We start from the raw sequence: 19,554 nt of genomic DNA, 5'->3' as shown, positions 1-19,554 counted from the left end.
CTCCTCATGGTGGCCTCATTTGTGACGCCATTTCCTTCTAACCTCCTCTGTTGGCAAGCCTTTCCATGTGCCTCAGAGATTCACTCAATCCTTAATTCACTCTACATTTACTGAGGCTCACCTTTGTTTAAGTTAAGTACTGGGAAGATTCTAAGGTCAATAAGGCAAGGTCGTGGTCCCTATGAAGATAAAAGCTAAACCAAGCAAGTGAAGACTAGCAGTCATACCCTGACTTCCTTATAAAAGACCACTTGTACCCCTGACCGTTACATAATGGTGACAAGAAGCACATCATAACACAGCATTTAGACATGATACATGGACAATTAAGGCCAGGGCCAACTGACTTGGGAATGAAGAGTAAACACATATGAAAATAAAGTAGCCTACTTACAAGGTGACATATCAGTACAGCCTGGAACCTGGTGAGCAAGGTGTGTGTAGGACACTGAGGGGTGGGGATGGCATGATTTTATTCCAGGAGCACTTCCAAAGCATATACATATAAAACAGGATTGGAAGGAGGAGGGAGACCTTCCCCATGCCTTCACATCTTTGCACAGGCTGTTTCTTCAGGCTTGTGTTTATATTCTTCCTCGTCCCCTAACAAATGTCTATTCATGTTTCTAGACTCACAAGGAGGCATTCCTTCCTCTGTTAGTCCTTCCCAAAGCCCCTGACCCACCAGGGTTAGTCCTCCTGCCCTGCTGCCCTGACCCTGTAGCATCTCGTGCGCCTCTCACCACAGCACCACATTCTACTTGGTACTTGTGGACTACAACCGCTGAGGAAATGCATTTCACCACCGAATACCCAGCACTAACCTACATTTGGTGCTTCAGATTGATTAAGTGAAAGAAGAGGGATAGCAGGGGTGGATGGGAGGGGTGGGAGGAACAGCATTTCCAACAGGGGAATGACAGACAAAATGGAACAGTTGAAGGAAAACCTATGTTATGCTCTGTGGAGTGAAAAGTATTTCTGCTTGGCTAAAGAATTTGTGTCAGAAAGGGAAAAAAAAAAAGAAAAGTGAAGTTGTTGAGGGTGAAGCAAGTCTATAGACGGCCTTGGATACATTACAAAGAGGGGAAAATCACATCTTGCCATAACCTGGAAGATTCTTCCCCATATTCTCTGCTACTCTTACTTGATTCCAAACCAACCTTGCATGGGGCATCTAATAACTGAGAACCCTGCCCTGCAGAAGCTGTGTGATCTTTCAAAGTGTCCTTTGCTTCTCAGAAAGGCCATTCTCCATACTCCAGACAAGTGAATACCCTTCCCAGAGCTTATTGCATGAGAACTCCTGCCGCACATTCCTACTATGTTTTCACGTTTAACAGATATCCACAATGAAGCCACCAAAGTTCTCTGATCACGCAGGATAACAAATCACCACTGGCGGTGCTCTGCCATCCGGGCTCTGGTGTCACTCACCATCCCTACAATATCACGACAGACTCCTCCTGTCATCCTGTGGGTATTTCTAAATTAGACACTGGGTCCATAGAGCAGAGCCAGAGGCCCCTCCACACCTGGCACAGAACAGTCCTGAGGGAAGAGCTGATCAATTTTAGAAACTCATAAGGCAAATTTATATCTTTGCAGGGTGGGAAGCCAGGTAGCTGCTCTAAATATGTATGGATTTTTTTTTTTTTTGCCACTTCTCTTGACTCCTTCTTAGCTTGTGGCTCAAGAGAGGCCCAATCAATGCGAATGAAAAGCCTCCAGCTCCAGAAGTGAAGAACCATTGTCCCATTCTTTATCCAGTCCTTTTCCCACTCACCTACTTCTCCCTTGCTGCTTTTTGTGTTATTCTAAAGTCTCATAATTACTTCTTCTTTTCATCTCACTTTCACCTCAACTCTGGATATTTAGAAAGTACCCTAAAGGCAGGTGTGCACACCTTTTAAAAAGCAAATATGTACAGTTAAAAACATTTAACTGGTTGATGTCTTCTAATTCTCAGAATGACCAAATACCCTGGAGAAGGTACCTTCATGTTGGTTGTTAATTGATTGTTCAGTTCTGGGTAGTTCTGCGTGGCTGTGTTCTTTATGCCATCACAAGTTCTAAGGTAGCAAAGAGTGTAAACGCCTAAAAAAAATCCTTCTTCTCAGAAATAAAGAAAGGATTAAAAATATAAACTGGGTACCTAGCTACAGGGAAACTAATGGAAAAATATACCTAAGTGGACAGAAAATGGCATCATCTTCAAACTAAAATTGCAATCTCATCACAGTTAGAAACATCCCCCTCAAGAAGGAAAAAAAAAAAAAAAGAGATTAGAGTGGGAGAGAGCCAAAGCATAAGAGACTCTTAAAAACTGAGAACAAAGTGAGGGTTGATGGGGGGTGGGAGGGAGGGGAGGGTGGGTGATGGGTATTGAGGAGGGCACCTTTTGGGATGAGTACTGGGTGTTGTATGGAAACCAATTTGACAATAAATTTCATATATTGAAAAAAAAAAAGAATGAGAAAAAAAAAAAAAGAAACATCCCCCTCAATAGTGATGTGATCAAGATGGTGATAGAGGTTGCTCCTGACTTCAGTTCCCCTCACAAGAAGACCAACCATCCCTAGATAGGACACCATTATGAAAGTCCCCAAATACAGGAGTGAGGCGGAAGCAGCCCTTTGGACTACAGAGACCAAGAGAGACCACACTGGAAGGGTAAGAGAAACAACTACACTGTGACTGCATCAACTCTCCAAAAGACTGACAGACCACTGCACCAAGAGGGCCCTTGGAGCCTATGGTTTCTCCAGTGGGAGAAAAAAGAGCCTGAGATAGACATCCAGGTCCCTCAGCATTGTGGGTCACTGCCTGAGAGGTTCATTTGGGTCTAATCCCTTGGGGATTGCAGAGGACTCTGTGGAGCTTGAACACTGGAGATCAGATTGGGACAGAAAAGAGGGGCAAGGCTTATAGTCACCGGTGCTTGGATCTGGGCAGACCAAGTTCCTTCATGCAATGGCACCTGAGATTCCAGCCAGTGGGTTTACCTATCTGCAGAGACAAGCCAGTGACCTCATGCCAGAGTACTCAGTATGCAGTTCTGTCTGGTATGGGTCCCTGAACAATGAGCAGTGCCAGCCTCTGGACCTGTTCTGCTATCCCACACAGACAGCGGAGCAGATTTGTAGCCCCAATTACTATTGTAGCTTCCAGCTCCACCTGACCAGGAAACCTAACCAGAGCACCTGGGAAGCTGTGTGCCCATCCTACAATGCCACTTATAATGGCATTTGAACAGAGAGCTCAGCCAGCAGTTCTTACCATCTGCAGAGACCAGCTGGTGGCCTCATACTGCCAGGAAACTTGGTGTACAGTTATGCCTGATTTGAGTCCTTGGTTAGTGAGTTTTCCTAGCTTTGAAACCTGTTCTGCTGTGCCAGCAAGGCAAGGAAGTGGGCTCAAGGCCCCACCTATTGTTGAGTATAGATCTCCATCTTACCTTCCCAGGAAGTATAACCAGAGCACCAGGAGGTTGCATGGCCCACTGTAGAGCCATGTTTTATAGTGGTACTTAGAAAACCCTGCCAGCAGCTCTGCCCATCATCAGAGCGGATGGCCCTGTCTGACTAGGAGCTCAGTGAACAGTCTTTCCTGATTCTGGTCCACAACTAACAACGTATAACAACTTTGGACCCTGTTCTATGTCCCTGCCTAGGCAGGGAAGCAAATTCACAGGCTTGCTCAACTGCTATGTAGAGCACCCACTCCCACCCAATTAGAAAGCCTAATCAGCAAATGTGGAGCCCATCCTCCAGCTGAATTTTGGAAGGGACCCAAGCCAACAGTTCTATCCAACTGTTCACAGCTAGTGACACTTCCAACCTAAGGTCTAGATCAGTGCCTCACCCAAATGGAGACCCCCCCCCCATAGCAAACCCCATTTACTACCAACTCGCCTTGCCCAAGAATGCTACCAAAGATATTCAGAAACCTCTTCAGAAACCTATTCAGATATATAAACCTCCTGACAAACAATTAGAATTATCCTCTTAAAGAAGTTTAGTAAACTACAAGAATGCACAGGCAACTACACAAAATTAGAAATGTAATGCATAAGCAAAATGAGAAGTTTAGCAAAGATGAAGAAACCATCCAAAAAACAAACAAACAAACAAACAAAAATCATAAAGCTGAAGAATACAATGACTGAAGAATTCAGCAGAGAGCTTCAGCAATAGACTCAACCAAGGAGAAGAGAGAATTAGTAAACTGGAAGACAGGTTATTTGAAATTCTCCGGTCATTGGAGCAAAAATAAAAAAAGAATAAAAAAAAGTGAAGAAAGCATATAGCACTTATGGCACATAGTCAAGAAAGAACAATAAACACATTAGGAAAATCCCAGAAGGAGAAGATAAAGAGAAAAAGACAGAAAATATATTTAAAGCAAAAATGGTTGAAAACTTCCCAAACCTGGGGAGAGAAATGGACATCCAAATTCATGAAGATCAAAAACTCCTCAATAGGTTGAACCTGAAAAGGCTACACTGACACACATAATAACTAACTTTTCAAGTCAAAGACAGATAATTTTGAAAGTAGCAAGAGAAAAGTGACACGTCACATGCCTGGGAACTTCCATAAAGCTATGGGTAAATTTCTCAATAGAAACTTTGCAAGTTAGGAAAAATGACACACTATATTAAAAATATTGAAAGAATAAAAAACTAAACCCCAAATACTATACCTAGTAAAGCCATCCTTCAGAAATGAAGGAGATAAAGACTTTCCTAAACAAACAAAACCTGAGGGAGTTTATCACCACTAAAACTGTCTTACAAGAAATGCTAAAAGGTGTTCTTTACATGGGAATAAAGGTATGCTAATTAATCTTATAAAAACACATATCTGTATGTGCAAAATTCACTGGTAATGATAAATATGTAATCAAAGACAGATTTTCTATTATTATAATGATGGTGCATGTCCACTTACAACTCTGGTTTTAACATAAAAGAAAATGCATTAAAAATAAATATAAGTACAATAATTTGTTATTGAATATACAATATAAAAATATGTACATTTTAAAATCAATAACCTAAAATGTGACAGGGAGAAAAGAAAGTGTAAAGCTCCCATCTGCTATCCAATTCTAATTGTTATCAGCTTACAATAGGATATTATAAATATAAAATATTTCAGATAAGCCTCATGGTAACTACAAAGGAAAAACCTATAGCAGTTATACAAAAGATTATGATAAAGGAGTAAAGCATATTGTTACAGGAAGTCAAAAAATCACAATAGATAATAGCAAGGTAAAAAGGAACAAAACACCTACAAAATTAAAAGACAATTAACAAAATGGTAATAGTAAGTCTCTAGCTATCAATCATTACTTTAAACATAAAGTGATTAAATTCTTCAATTAAAAGACTTAGGATGGCTGAATTGAGTTTTATAAAAAAGATCCAATGATATGCTGCCTACAAGAGACTTATTTTGGCTTTAAAGACACACATAGATTGAGAGTAAAAGGATGGAAAGAGGTATTTCAACCATGGTAAACCAGGAAAAAAACAAGTAGCTATATTTATTTAAGACAAATGGACTTTACACTAAAAATGGCCAAAAGAGACAAATAATGTCATTATATAATTATAAGGGGGTCAATCCATCAAGAATATATAATAATTATAAATATTTATGCACCCAACATTGAAACACTCAAATATATAAAGAATATATTAACATAACTAAAGGCAGAGAGATAGCAGTACAATAATAGAAAACTTCAACACTCCATTCTTAACAATTGATAGATCCTACATACAGAGAATCTATAAGGAAACAGCAGATTTGAACACTATAGACCAAATGGACCTAATAGACACACACAGAACATTCCATCCAACAATAGTAAGATACACATTTTTCTTAAGCACCAAGGGAATATTTCCTAGGATAGATCATATGTGAGAAAACAAGTTTTAGCAAATTTAAGAATATTGAAATCATCCAAGCACTTTTTCTGACCACATTAGTAAGAAACTAAAAATCAGTAACAGGAAGAAAATTAGAAAAGTTGCAAATATATGAAATCTAAACAATACACTCCTGAACAACCAATGGATCAAAGAAGAACTCAAAAGATAAATAAAAAAAGGTATCTTGAGACAAATAAAAATGAATACACATCAAAACTTGTGGGGCACAGCAAAAGCAGTTCTAAGAGGGATTTTTACAGTGATAAACACATGCATCAAGGAAAAATAACAATCTCAAATAAGTAACCAAACTTAACCCCCAAGGAGCTAGAAAAAAAGAACAAATTGAGCCCACAGTTAGCAGAAGGAAGGAAGTAATTAAGATTAGAGGAGAAGTAAATGAAATTGTGAACAGGAAAACAATATAAAAGAATAACAAAACTAAGGTTTGGTTTTTTGAAAAGATAAGCAAAATTTGTAAACATTTAGCTGGACTAACCAAGGGAAAAAAGACAGAGGATTCAAATAAAAAAATTATAAATGAATGAGGAGACATTATAAACGATAATAAAGAAATACTAAGGATCATAAGAGACTACTCTGAACAGTTAAGTGCCAATAAATTGGGGAACCTAGAGGAAAAAAAACAGGAAAAATGTCTAGAAATATGCAACCTAGTACAACTAAATCATGAATAGAAAATCTGAAAAGACCGGTAATGAGTAAAGAAATTGAATCAGTAATCCAAAACCTCCCAATAAAGAAAAGCCTAGAACCAGATGGTTTTGTTGGTGAATTTGACTAAACATTTAAAGAAGAATTAATGCCAATTCTTCCCAAATTATTCCAAAAAACTGGAGTTTATAGAACACTCCCAAACTCACTTTACAAAGCTGGCACTACCAAGATACCAAAGACAGATAAGGATACTACCAGTAAAGAAAACTACAGGCCAATATCCCTGATGAATGTTGACAAAAAATCTCAACAAAATACTTGTAAACTAAATTCAACAGCAAATAAAATAGATCATCCACCATGATCAGCTGGGATTAATCCCTAAGGCACAAAAGTTTCAATGCATGAGAATCAATAGAAGTGATACATCACATTAATAAAATAAAAGATAAAATCATATGATCATCTTAGTAGGGGCAGAAAAAGCATTTGACAAAATTCAGTGTTAATTTATGATAAAAACTCTCAACAAACTGGGTGTGGAAGGAACATACCTCAACATAATAAACACCACAAGCTAACATCATACTCACTGCTGAAAGATTTTTCCCCTAAAATTAGGAACAAGACAACGGTGCCCACCCTCACCACCCATATTCAACAGAGTATTGGAAGTTTAACCAGAGCATTCAGTCAAGAAAAATAACTAAAAGCCAATGGAATCAGAAAGAACCAAGTAAAACTGTCTCTATTTGCAGATCCAACAAGCAATTAGACTTAATGAATTCAGTAAAGTTGCAGGATACAAAATCAACATAAAACATCAGTAGCATTTCTACACACAATGAATTAACGGAAAGAGAAATGAAGAAAACAATCCCAGTAACAATATCATGAAACCAATAAAATACGTACGAATGGATCTAACCAAAAAGGTGAAAGATTTCTATACTGAAACTATTAAACACTAAATTTAGAAAGAAATGGAAGAAAACACAAATAAATGGAGATACCAATACTCTTGGGTTGGAGAAGCTAATTTTGTTAAAATGCCCATATTACCCCAAATCATGTATAGGTTTAATAAAATCTCTATCAAGATTTCAGTGGTATATTTTACAGAGATAGAAAAAAAAAATCCTGAAATTAGTTTAGAACCACAAAAGACCCCGGAGAGCCAAAATAAGCCTGAGAAAAAAGAAGTAAGCTGGAGGCATGACATATATTACAAAGCTACAGGACTGAATTTAAATATTATTGGTAGAAAAATAGACATATAGATGAATGGAACAAAAGTGAGAGACTCTTCCCACCACCCCACCAAAAATACCCCATGCGTATATGGTCAACTAATATCTGTCAAGGGAGCCAAGAGCACTCAACCGAGAAAAGACAGTCTTCAATAAATGGTGTTGAGAAAATTGGATATTCACATGCAAAAGAATGAAACAAACAAATAAAAACTCCTATTTTATACCATGCACAAAATCAACCTGAAATTTCAGGGTACAGGCTTAAATATAAGACCTGAAACCATTAAACTTCTACAAGAAAACACTGGGGGAAAAAAAAGCTCCTCAAAATTGATCTGGGTAATGATTTGTTGGATATGAAACTGATAGCACAAGCAACAAAATCAAAAAGAAACAAGAAAGACCGCATCAAACTAAATGATTCTTCACGGCAAAACAAATGATAAGAAAGGAAGGAAGGAAGAAAGAAAGAAAGAAAGGAAGGAAGGAAGGAAGGAAGGAAGGAAGGAAGGAAGGAAGAAAGAAAGAAAGAAAGAAAGAAAGAAAGAGAAAAGCCAACTTATGGAATGGGAGAAAATATCTGCATATCATGTTTCTGATAAGAGGTTAATATCTAAATATATAAGAAGCTCATGCAACACAATAACAAAAAATCAAGTAACCCCATTTAAAAATGGGCAAAGGGGCTGAATAAACATTTTTCCAAAGAAGCTATTCAAATAGTCAACAGGTACATGTTTGATATAGCTAATTACCAGCGAAATTCAAACCAAAACCACAAGCTATCATCTGATACCTGTTAGAATGCGTATTACCAAAAAGACAAGAAATAACCATGGAGGTTCCTCAAAACATTAAACATAAAATAATCATATGATCCAGCCACTTCTGGGCAAATGTCCAAAGAAAACAAAATCATTACCTCAAGGAGGTATCTGCACACTCATTTTCATTTCAGCATTACTTACAATTGCCCAGAGATGGAAACAGCACAAGTGTTCATTAATGAATGAATGGATAAAGAAAATGTGATACACACACACACACACACACAAACACACACACACACACACACACACACACACACACATACAATCCAATGACACATGAATGAACAACAAAAAAAAAAATGTAATATGGGGCACCTGGTTGGCTCAGCTGGTTAAGTGTCCGATACTCTTGATTTCACCTCAGGTCATGACCTCAGGGTCATGAGATCAAGCCCTGTGTCAGGCTCCATGTTAAGCGTGGAGACTGCTTAAGATTCTCTCTTAAGAATGGAATATATACATATATATTCATATATATATATATATTCATATATATATATATATATATATATATGGAATATTATCAGCCACAAAAGAGAAAATCCTGGCATTCTGACAACATGGATGGACCTTGAGGTCATTATGCTAAGACAGAAAAAGACAAATACCATACGATCTCACTTATATGTGGTGTGCAATAAAAGAGAACGCATAGAAACAGAAGAGATTGGTTGTTGCCAGAGGTTGAGGGTGGGAGGTTGGGGGAAACTGGTGATGGCGGTCAAAACTTCCAATTATAAGATACATAAATCCTGGATATATAATATACAACATAGCGAGTAGAATTGACAATACTGTATTGTATATTTGGAAGCTGCTAAGTAAGTAGATTGTAAATTTCTTATCACAAGGAACAAATTATAACTATGTGAGATGTTGGATATCAACTAAACCTACTGTGGTGATCATTTGATAATATTTATGTGTGTAGAATCATTCTGTTATATACCTTAAACCTATACAACGTATGTCAGTTATATCTTAATTACTCTGGAAGGAAAAATAATAAAGAAAATGACATTGTTGCATACACAAAAAACACAAACAAAAGAAAATTCTTCCCCCCTCAAATTATTTCCCATAAAAAGGTCTGTAATTAAGTGTTGAACAATCACTGAGTACATACAATGAATATATATTATGAACAGTGATAATATCGGTGGGAGGTAAAATGCCACATTCAGCATGGTTCTTGCCCTCATAGAGATTGAAAGGAAAGGTTAGCATAAAACCCACAGTTCCTGGCATTTCCACTACATGCCTTCCACCATCCCTGCCATGAGAGATTAGGATTATATAATTCCATACAGGACCATGACCTGCTTAATTGTGTGGGATGGGTCATCAATACTAATGGAGCTTCAGCAAGGGGAAAGTTCCAGGAGTACTGCTATGGCCCTGGGGTCCTTGAAAGCTGGCAGCACCAGCCTAAGTCTCAGAGAATGGGATTCATTGCTGTGGGTAGTGTAAAGTGTATTCTCCTGTCAAATCAGACTGTTGAAATAGATTTACACTCTGAAAATAAAGATTTAGGGGAGAAAAAAATAAACAGAAGTACAAGAGAATTTTAAAATCCTCTAATATCATATGAAATAATACAGGGGCGCCTGGGTGGCTCAGTCTTTTAAGCATCCGACTTCAGCTCAGGCCACGATCTCACGGTCCGTGAGTTCGAGCCCCGTGTCGGGCTCTGTGCTGATGGCTCAGAGCCTGGAGCCTGCTTCCGATTCTGTGTCTCCCTCTCTCTCTGCCCCTCCCCTGTTCATGCTCTGTCTCTCTCTGTCCCAAAAATAAACGTTAAAAAAAATTTTTTTAAAAAGAAATAATACCATAAAACAAAACACTAGCAAAAAAAAAAAAAAACAGTCTAGGAAGTGACAGCAAATGTTTACACCTTGGTTCTAAGCTGTCAGATTCTCAGCTGTTTGCGTGAATAATCTATATTCGTCATTTCTTTTCTTCCTATTTTGGCCTAAGGATATGGGTATTAGGACCCTTTGAAATATCCAATGAGAAGGAAAAGAAAAAAAAAAACTGTGTTAGGCAAAAAAATATGAGAATAATGTTTTATCAGAATAAGGATAACACAGGTGTCCAAAATAAGACAAAAACAGAACACACAGGAGAGGGGAAAATCATGGATGCCACAAATCAAGAGGCTTTCAGAAATGTGTAAATATGGTCGTTGCCTTGTGATTTCACTGCAGAAGCCCTCTGATCCGACCTGATCACATGGTCCAGTTAATCAAAATGTCAGTTACAGTATGGAATCAGAAGTTCTTCATGATCATTTGTATTCCATAGAGGGAGCACAGCAGGGGGGGGAAAGGAGGGACCTGAGCCAGACCATGGGTTTAGATTCCCACTCTGTCAACTACCAGCTGGGGGACTTTGTGCCTAACAGTCCCCATTTGTAAAAATGGGTGCAATGATACTTCCTGCCTCATCGGATTGTAATGGAGACTAAATTGGTGAGCATTGTAAAGGCTGTAGAACAGTATCCTACACATGGTAAGCACTATGCGTTTGTTAAATAACATTGTTGGTAGGGCCAAGGCCACTTCTTTGCCTGGGGATCCTATTATTAGAGTCTGTTTTTTTAGGAGGGAGGGATAGCAAACACATGCTTTATGCGTTGTCTATGCATATGTCTTTGTTTCGGGTTTTCTTAACAATGTAACAAGAACTTAAAATGATTTCCGAAGCAATATGCATACAGAATGCCTCCACAGTTAATATAATTCTCCAGCTCCCATAATTTTTTTAGTTAGGCACCTATATTTCATTTAATCATAAACATTTATTTAGTGACTTGCCTTTATAGATGGCTTTCAAGTATTCAACTTTGTTTTATATAAGCAATTCTTACTGTACCCTATTTCATCCCTATATAGTAGTTTAAAAATTACATAATTACCATTTTAAGTACTACTTGCCTAAACATACTGAGTCACAAAGATGGCTCATTTATGGTAAGAATTCAACTCACCTCACAAGAGAAGAGACTTCTTAGTCTCTTAGTAAAGAGTAAAAGACACTTAGTAAAGAGTTCTCTACCAGTTTCCAATGTCTGATAAAATGACTGTTGTTTAACATGATTTACAAAAGGAAATGATGAACATTGGTTAATGGGCTCAAATAAGGTTAGTTAGAGACTCAAGTTCCATTAAGAACACTACCTTGGAATTTTATTTGCTGTACTGGCTTCTCAAGTCTTTAGAATTTAGCTCAACTTGTTTATTTTATTTTTTTTATTATTATTTTTTTTTTACATTTATTTATTTTTGGGACAGAGAGAGACAGAGCATGAACGGGGGAGGGGGAGAGAGAGAGGGAGACACAGAATCGGAAACAGGCTCCAGGCTCTGAGCCATCAGCCCAGAGCCCGACGCGGGGCTCGAACTCCCGGACCGCGAGATTGTGACCTGGCTGAAGTCGGACGCTTAACCGACTGCGCCACCCAGGCGCCCCTCAACTTGTTTCTTTTAATAAAGGGCCTTGCTACTGTGATTTGTTACCGCCCCTAGTCCCAGAAATACCATTCTGGAAACTGGAATCACCACAGAACATTACTGCTATTCTTAAGAATTTAATTTTCAGGTTAGTTTCTCCCCCCTCCCCCCGCCCCCAGCATGTACCTGGTTCCTTTATAAATTTCCCAGATTTTTGTAAACTAGCCCATAGAACTTCTTTTTGGTTTCTCCTATACACAAAAAATTGCTACATAATATCTATGTAACCTCATTTTCTATTTCTAAGGACAAAGAACTGACTGGTTCTTATGAATTATTTTCTCTTCTACTTTTTACAGTCTATCTCCTAAAATCATAATGGGTTCAACAATCTTCTTTCTGTATTTCTCTTCAAGTGGGCACTTTACATTGTAGATAATCATTAGGCCGTATTTGGCAGGGAGCAACTAACACAGGTTTCTATGATATACAGAAAACTAGTTAGAAATATACTGTACTGAGTCTCCAGTCTATGGGCAGAAGCTGTAAGGTCAATAATCTTTGGAACCAGGAGTGCTGGTGGATTTGCCATGCCCCAAAGCCACACACTCCAAAAGGTGAGGCTGGATGGGCATGACTGGGTAGTTCCAAAGCATCCACATAAGACAGGAAAAGTTCAGAAGAAGTGAGGGCATAAACTTCCCTTAGGTATATGCAAAATAACTCCCAACTTACAGAATATACTGGTGTCATTTATTCATTATTCCGTTCAACAAATAATTAAAGTGCTTCCATAGGTGCAAAGCACATACAGCCTGTTTTTATTTTTAGCCAGTGCTCCACTGTGTGTATTTGTGCCACCAGAAAATGAAAAATACAAGTCACATAATGAACAGACCCCCTGAAAAGCCAGAAACTCCGTCTATCTGTGATAGATGGTAGAGCGCAGGCATCCCGCTTTCTACCATTCTTCTTTACAGAACCATTAGCAACCTATCTTTTAGAAATGTTATTCAAATTAGAATGGCTCCCAAAAGTGAAGACTATTTGGGGAGGAATACAAAGTGGGTTGGCTGAAAATACCCAGTGAATAAACACTGAGTTCTATTGTTAGCATACGCATCATTCTCTGCCATTTGGATATGGATTTCAGAAATTTGTGACAACCAATGAAAAAGTTTAAATATCCATGGCACATGTGTTTACTCTGGAAATAAGCCACCATGATTCATAAACAGAGACGATAGATCCTTAAACATTGTTCTCAAAAAGCCTGAAGTTAAACTAAGCAAAATGGAAAAATTCACGTACATGCAACAGCTGTTAAAAGTAATTATAATATTGGATCTTGATACGAGAGCAAAAGAAATACAACTTTTTGCAGATGCAAGATTCTCTATGATAAACATTTGTTGTGGTTGGGACCAGGAAACAGAGATAGACCAATTTTTTTCTGCATAATCTTTGAGTCATAAATTATGAATGATGCTGTAACAGATAAAGCAGAGAGGAAATTAATTTAGGAGATGAGATCTATTGTGCAATTCAGAGGCTGGTTTTAATTTGGGGAGGGGGAAATTATATTTTGATGTTCGGCTTTACCAAACATCTTTCTTTCCCTGAAATAACCTGCAATTTCTCATTATTTCCCTGAGGAGTCAAGGAAAGATGTTCATACCAAAGTTCAAAGGGTAAATTAGCAACAATGTCCCAGCCATATGGAAAAGTGTTGTCCTGTAGAACTTCCTATGGTGATGAAAATGTCCTATCTATGCACCTTCCAAAATGGTAGTCACTGTCCATGTGTGGCTTTTCAACACTTCAAATGTGGCTAGTACGTCACAGGAACTTAATTTTAATTTAATTTTCAATTTCCATTGCACCACATGGTTAGTGGTTACTGTGCTGGGCAGTGCAGTCTAGAGGATAGCTCTGTCTTTTCCCTTTCTCTCAGCCAATTAGGCCAGACAGCTGGGGATTATTTTTGGTACGTTGCCCCTGTGAAGCCTAACCCTTTGCTAGCTTAGCCTCAGAAGGGCTCTAAGCAAGGCTCATGGGAGCTTGTCTGAGCAAATATACACATTAACAGGATTTGAAAAAACCCAGAAAACAGCAAAGATCAGCCTTCCAGACCCCTTTGCCAATTCATTTGTCTCCCTACAAATCAGATATAGTCTCTGGTGCTTTTTCAGGGATGGTTTCAAAATGATTCAAATGGCTTGACTTTCCATGACTTTTCATGTTATGAAGGAAAGTAAAGAAGGAGCTCAGGGAGAGCATTTAGATAAAGGCAACCTGAAAACACTGAGGCAGGATATAGGAGGAATCGTGTGTGAGCACGAACTCTGCACAGAGAGAGGTATGAAAGAAAAACAAACCCCAGCAGAATTTTTGACTACAGAGGGAATGAAATGAAGAAATGTGCTGTGGCATTGCATAAAACTCTTCTTTGCTTATCATGGAATGCAAGATTACTAACATTAGTCCCCAAAGTAATCAATTATTTCCTGACTCTATTCCAAAGTTTACTACAGGACACCTTCTGTCCCTTTTACCTGTTTATTATTTGTTGATGTATTTCTTTATCTAAACGTAGCTTTAAAAAGTCAGAAATTTAAGAGACATCCAATTTAAAGACATTCCTTGAAAAGATAAAGAATCAGGGTTCTGATACACTATGCCTTGCCTATGGAGATCCTGGAAACTTTCAAACTAAAGTAACTTCTTGTCAATAGCATTTCAGTAGCAAAGATTGTTTCCACATAAGCACATACCTGAAGGAGCAGATCAGAAGTTGGTCTGATTCGCTGTTGGAACAGGATGCTTAACGTTCGATTCTGTTGTTCTAAATCAAACACTCTTGTTTTCAACTTTACACATTCCTCCCTTAGATCCTACAACAAACACAGTGAAAGAAAAAAAAAGTCCATAACTGAAAGACACCCTTGCATATTATAACCATATTTTATCTGATATTTCAGACACATTAGTACAAAAACAGTATTTTTATCCTTCAAAGCCCCCAGGAATAAATCACACACGATGCTTTCTTCCACAGCCCATTGTCTGATAGAATTATTATGTGCAGGGAAGACCAATTTGAAAAAAAAAAAAGTACCTTGAAATCAGAAGTGCATTAATCTAGTATGCTATTTTTGAAGATGGTAAATGCTAGCGATATGAAGTCAATTTAAGTTTCCACCTATATATTTTGCCTTTTCACTGTCTTCATAAAAGCAATCATAAAGCACAAACCAAAAGGGCAATAATGTTTTCGCAGTGAATAGAGATGTGATGAACTAAAGAAACTATCACTTTTGATAGAGCCTTTTGCTGTCATTTGTGGAAACAAGTTGGAATTTTCAATGCTGGGGCTAATAGAGCCAGTGGTGCATTTAGTGAGAGAGAGGCAACTCTGAAGTGAAGGCTTTAAAAGGCCACTTGAAACTGCCCATGCTCTGAACTAGTGCATTTCCATGTGTTTGGAGGGGTTCATCTTGGTGCTGGGGAAGAAGTTGAGTAACCGTACCTGGGCATCCTTCTGGAGCAGCACTTTCGAATAGTTCAAAGACCACAGAGACCTTGTCCCCAGCTTTCATGAGGGAGACTAAGGCACAGGGGCTTTAGGATTCTCTGGAATATACCAAGGAGCTGTTCTGCAAACCAATTTGTGATAACGATACGTGCATTGCTTAAATGTCTACACCCTCTTTGATGGGGGTTGAGAAAGACCAAGTAGAACAATGTCCCAATTCAGAGTTCTTTGAAAGCTGACCCTTTGCTACATGTCAAACTTGATATTTCTCTATTTCCTAATTTCTTTTTTTTTTAAAGGCATCTGCTCTTGTCATATGAAGAACAACTGTCTGCTGTTTTGTTCTCAAACGCTCTCATGCACTCCTGCTACCCCCTGCCCCCACCTGCCATCATGTTCCCTTCTCATCTACCTCGTTGTTCATTGTGACTGATGTCCATTTCAAAATCTGTATCCTCTCTGACACTTCTTTAAAAAGTTTATTTTGAGAGAAAGTGTACACATAGGGGAGGGGGAGGGACAGAGAGACAGAGGGAGAATTCCAAGCAGACTCCACACTGTCAGCATGGAGTCCAATGTGGGGCTCGAGCCCACAAACCATGAGACCGTGACCTAAGCCAAAGCTGGATGCTCACAACTGAGCCACCCTGGCTCCCCTCCTCTCTGATACATTTATCTGGCATCCCCCAAAGACCATTCCTTTTTCTGAACTCCAGTAAGCCTTCAGTACCTCTTACAGAACATTTAGTATACACTACTTTGTACTGATTTCATCTTTCATGCTCTAGACTTATCTTGTCAATTAGATGGCACATCCCTCAAAGGCAGGCATAAGAAGACAGACCAATAAACAACACCACAAGCAGTTTGTCCTTTCACTCTTTTATTCCATAACCTGGCAAAGCACCACATACAGTATGACCTTAATAAACTGTGTGATTATTTTGGTAACCGGGATGATGATGATGCCAAATTCTATTCTCTAGTGTTAGTGTGACTGAGGCTTTAAGTTTCTCAGCACTTCTAGTTTGTGCTTCTATATATTCTGATGTGGGACAGCTACAGCCTTGCTAAAGCTCTGCAAGGAAGAGAGAGAGCACCAGGCAACAGCTCTGATCCCCAGGCCCTAAACAAGAGTCACACAGGTGAGTGTGCCTGTCCATTAACCTTGTGTCAACCTAAGTGTGAAGCCAGACAGTTCTAACTTCTGAAGCTTTACCAGAGCCTCATTATATCCAGTTGTATTTCTTCTATTTACAGAGGGCAGGGAAATAGGCCAAGGTGTGGCTCACGGTACAACTTACACTCTCCTCATATTTTTAGTTAAATGGGTAGAGTTTATGCATAGGATGGTTACAACTGATTGTAACCTACAAATGCAGAGCATAGAAAAAGAAATGTCATGTTCTTTTAGGCAACCAGGTCCAAGATATAGGAAGGCAGCAGCCATTCAAGGCAGGGGCAGAAGTGTGTGCGCGAAGGGTGCTTGGGTGGCTTAGTCGGTTAAGCACCTGACTTTGGCTCAGGTCATGATCTCATGGTTCATGAATTTGAGCCCTGCGTGAGGCTCTGTGCTGACAGCTCAGAGCCTGGAGCCTGCTTCGGATTCTGTGTCTCGCTCTTTGTCTGTCCCTCCCCCACTCACACTATGTCTGTCTGTCTGTCTGTCTCTCTCTCTCTCTCAAAATAAATAAACATTAAAAAAAGTGTGTGTGCACATGAGCAATATGCATTTGTCAGAGGCCACTTTGGGGGCCTAGGCATCGCTCACATTAAAGGCTAAACTTGTTTCCTTTATTTAGAATTCAACCTCTCTCTGTGTCTGACTTATTCTACTTTTTTTTCTTAACATGCCTATAACTCCTCTGCACCCAAACACTAATTGTTTTCAGTACTGGTAATTAAGTAATTAATAAAACTTGACTGTGAGGTAAATAAATATTAATAGTACCTATTGTGTTGGAAAACATAATCATTCTCATCTGCAGGTGAAGAAATGCAAGTAGAAACACACAAGTGAGGGTTTGCAAGAAAGGAGACCTGTAAGGAATAGCACTGATGATTTTTTTGCAGCAAAACTGAGATACCTTGAAACAGTTCTTCAGATGGGTAAAAAGAAAAGAAAGGAAAAGAAAAGAAAAAGACACACACACACACACACACACACACACACACACATCAAGCTATTCTATAGAGATTTTTGGTACAGGTGCCCAAATTTCAATGGCCATTACTGTTACTTAAGATGGTAAAAGTTCGGGGCGCCTGGGTGGCGCAGTCGGTTAAGCATCCGACTTCAGCCAGGTCACGATCTCGCGGTCCGTGAGTTCGAGCCCCGCGTCAGGCTCTGGGCTGATGGCTCAGAGCCTGGAGCCTGTTTCCGATTCTGTGTCTCCCTCTCTCTCTGCCCCTCCCCCGTTCATGCTCTGTCTCTCTCTGTCCCAAAAATAAATAAACGTTGAAAAAAAAAATTAAAAAAAAAAAAAAAGATGGTAAAAGTTCGTTTAGCAGGGACACGAATTATTGACCTGGAAAACTGTTCATTGCTCTTGGCTCATCTAGACCAGCGCATGGCAGAGGGGGAAACAGAAGGCTTTAGGAATGTGACTGTGGTCTTACGATCATTGACAAACAGAATTGAGCTGGTCTGAGAATCTGTTGACATAAAAGCTCATAATTGCCTATATTGTTCTAAATTCTTGTTCTCTTTACTTAAGTCATGGATGGTAAGTGATGTCAGATAGTTATTATCTTAAGAAAATGTATTAAAAACCATGGATGTGTGCCCATGTGCACACACATAAGCACAACCAGACTGGGCAGATGGAAAGAGCACGAGAGAAAAACAGTAATTTCTCTTACCACTACAGTAAGGCCTAGGCTGACATAAAGGGACATATGACACATATCGGCTGGCTACAAGAACCATTATTCTGACCCTGACAACAGTTATAGAGGTGAGACCTAGACTATCCTTCTGGTAAGGCGTTAGAAACAAATGAATTCTCCTCTGCTTAGATGCTATCACTGGTTCACAGTGGGGGCTGGGCCACCTGTTCTCTCTCACATCCTTCTTTTTCTTTTTTCCTAGCATGTTCCAGGCCTCAAGACGAGTACCCCACTGAAAATATAGGGTTGTGTCTTCTGAAATGAGAAAGAGACCTTATATAAAATTTTATTTGGGGGAAAATGATGCCAACAGTTTGACTACATTTAATCTCACATAAGAAAGTACATGGGTCTTTGGGTCAAGAAAATAGCCAGACCTGTTTTCCTTGCAATCTGCATGTCACTAACAATTGAAAATAGTAAGCGAGTAAAGCTGAATATGAGGGCAAAATATACTGAGCAATACTGGTCTAAAGGACCCTGTGTGTCTTCATGACCTCAAACCATAACTTCCCTGGAGTATCCATACACTATAATCCTGGTAAGTTTCATCTGCATCTGGGGCTAAAGAAGATTCTGGATCTATTTCTATATAGTACCTATGAGTATAGCTGCTTTAATGCATTTAGAGCTAAACCATTATCCATTGAAGTCAATTTAATAACATGTTGACTGCTTAGGAGTAGGACAGATACTGACATCACTAGAGTATTGTTGAAAACTATATCTGATTTTATCATGCAAAAATGATACTATAGTGGTAAAACTGCTTCAGATGGAATGCATATCATGGGAATACACATCAGATTGGGAGTTAGGGGTCTGGACTCTGGTCCTCATTACCCGTACGACCTTGAAGATGTAATTTATTCTGGTTTTGTCTCAGTTCCTTTACCTACAAACCGAGCGACTGCACAAAACAGGGCTTTCAAGAGAATGCAAGTCTCAGCTGCTTCGTGAGATGGCTTTT

General features: G+C 38.9%; 1 protein-coding gene across 1 annotated transcript in view; it reads right to left on the bottom strand.

The window, feature by feature from the left end:
- The window catches only part of NCKAP5 (NCK associated protein 5), a 778,542-nt gene that overhangs the window by 121,775 nt on the left and 637,213 nt on the right, over positions 1–19,554 (bottom strand). Inside the window, exon 9 of the mRNA XM_047082267.1 lies at positions 14,935–15,054. Coding sequence (XP_046938223.1) covers positions 14,935–15,054 — 120 coding nt within the window. The remainder of the gene's footprint in view (positions 1–14,934; positions 15,055–19,554) is intronic.

This window comes from Lynx rufus, unplaced genomic scaffold (assembly GCF_022079265.1).
Source record: "Lynx rufus isolate CCGP_SWC_20201006 ecotype Redwood Valley unplaced genomic scaffold, mLynRuf1.p SCAF_2, whole genome shotgun sequence".
In the NCBI taxonomy this organism is placed as follows: Eukaryota; Metazoa; Chordata; class Mammalia; order Carnivora; family Felidae; genus Lynx; species Lynx rufus.
This window is presented reverse-complemented; position numbering and strand designations above follow the sequence as displayed.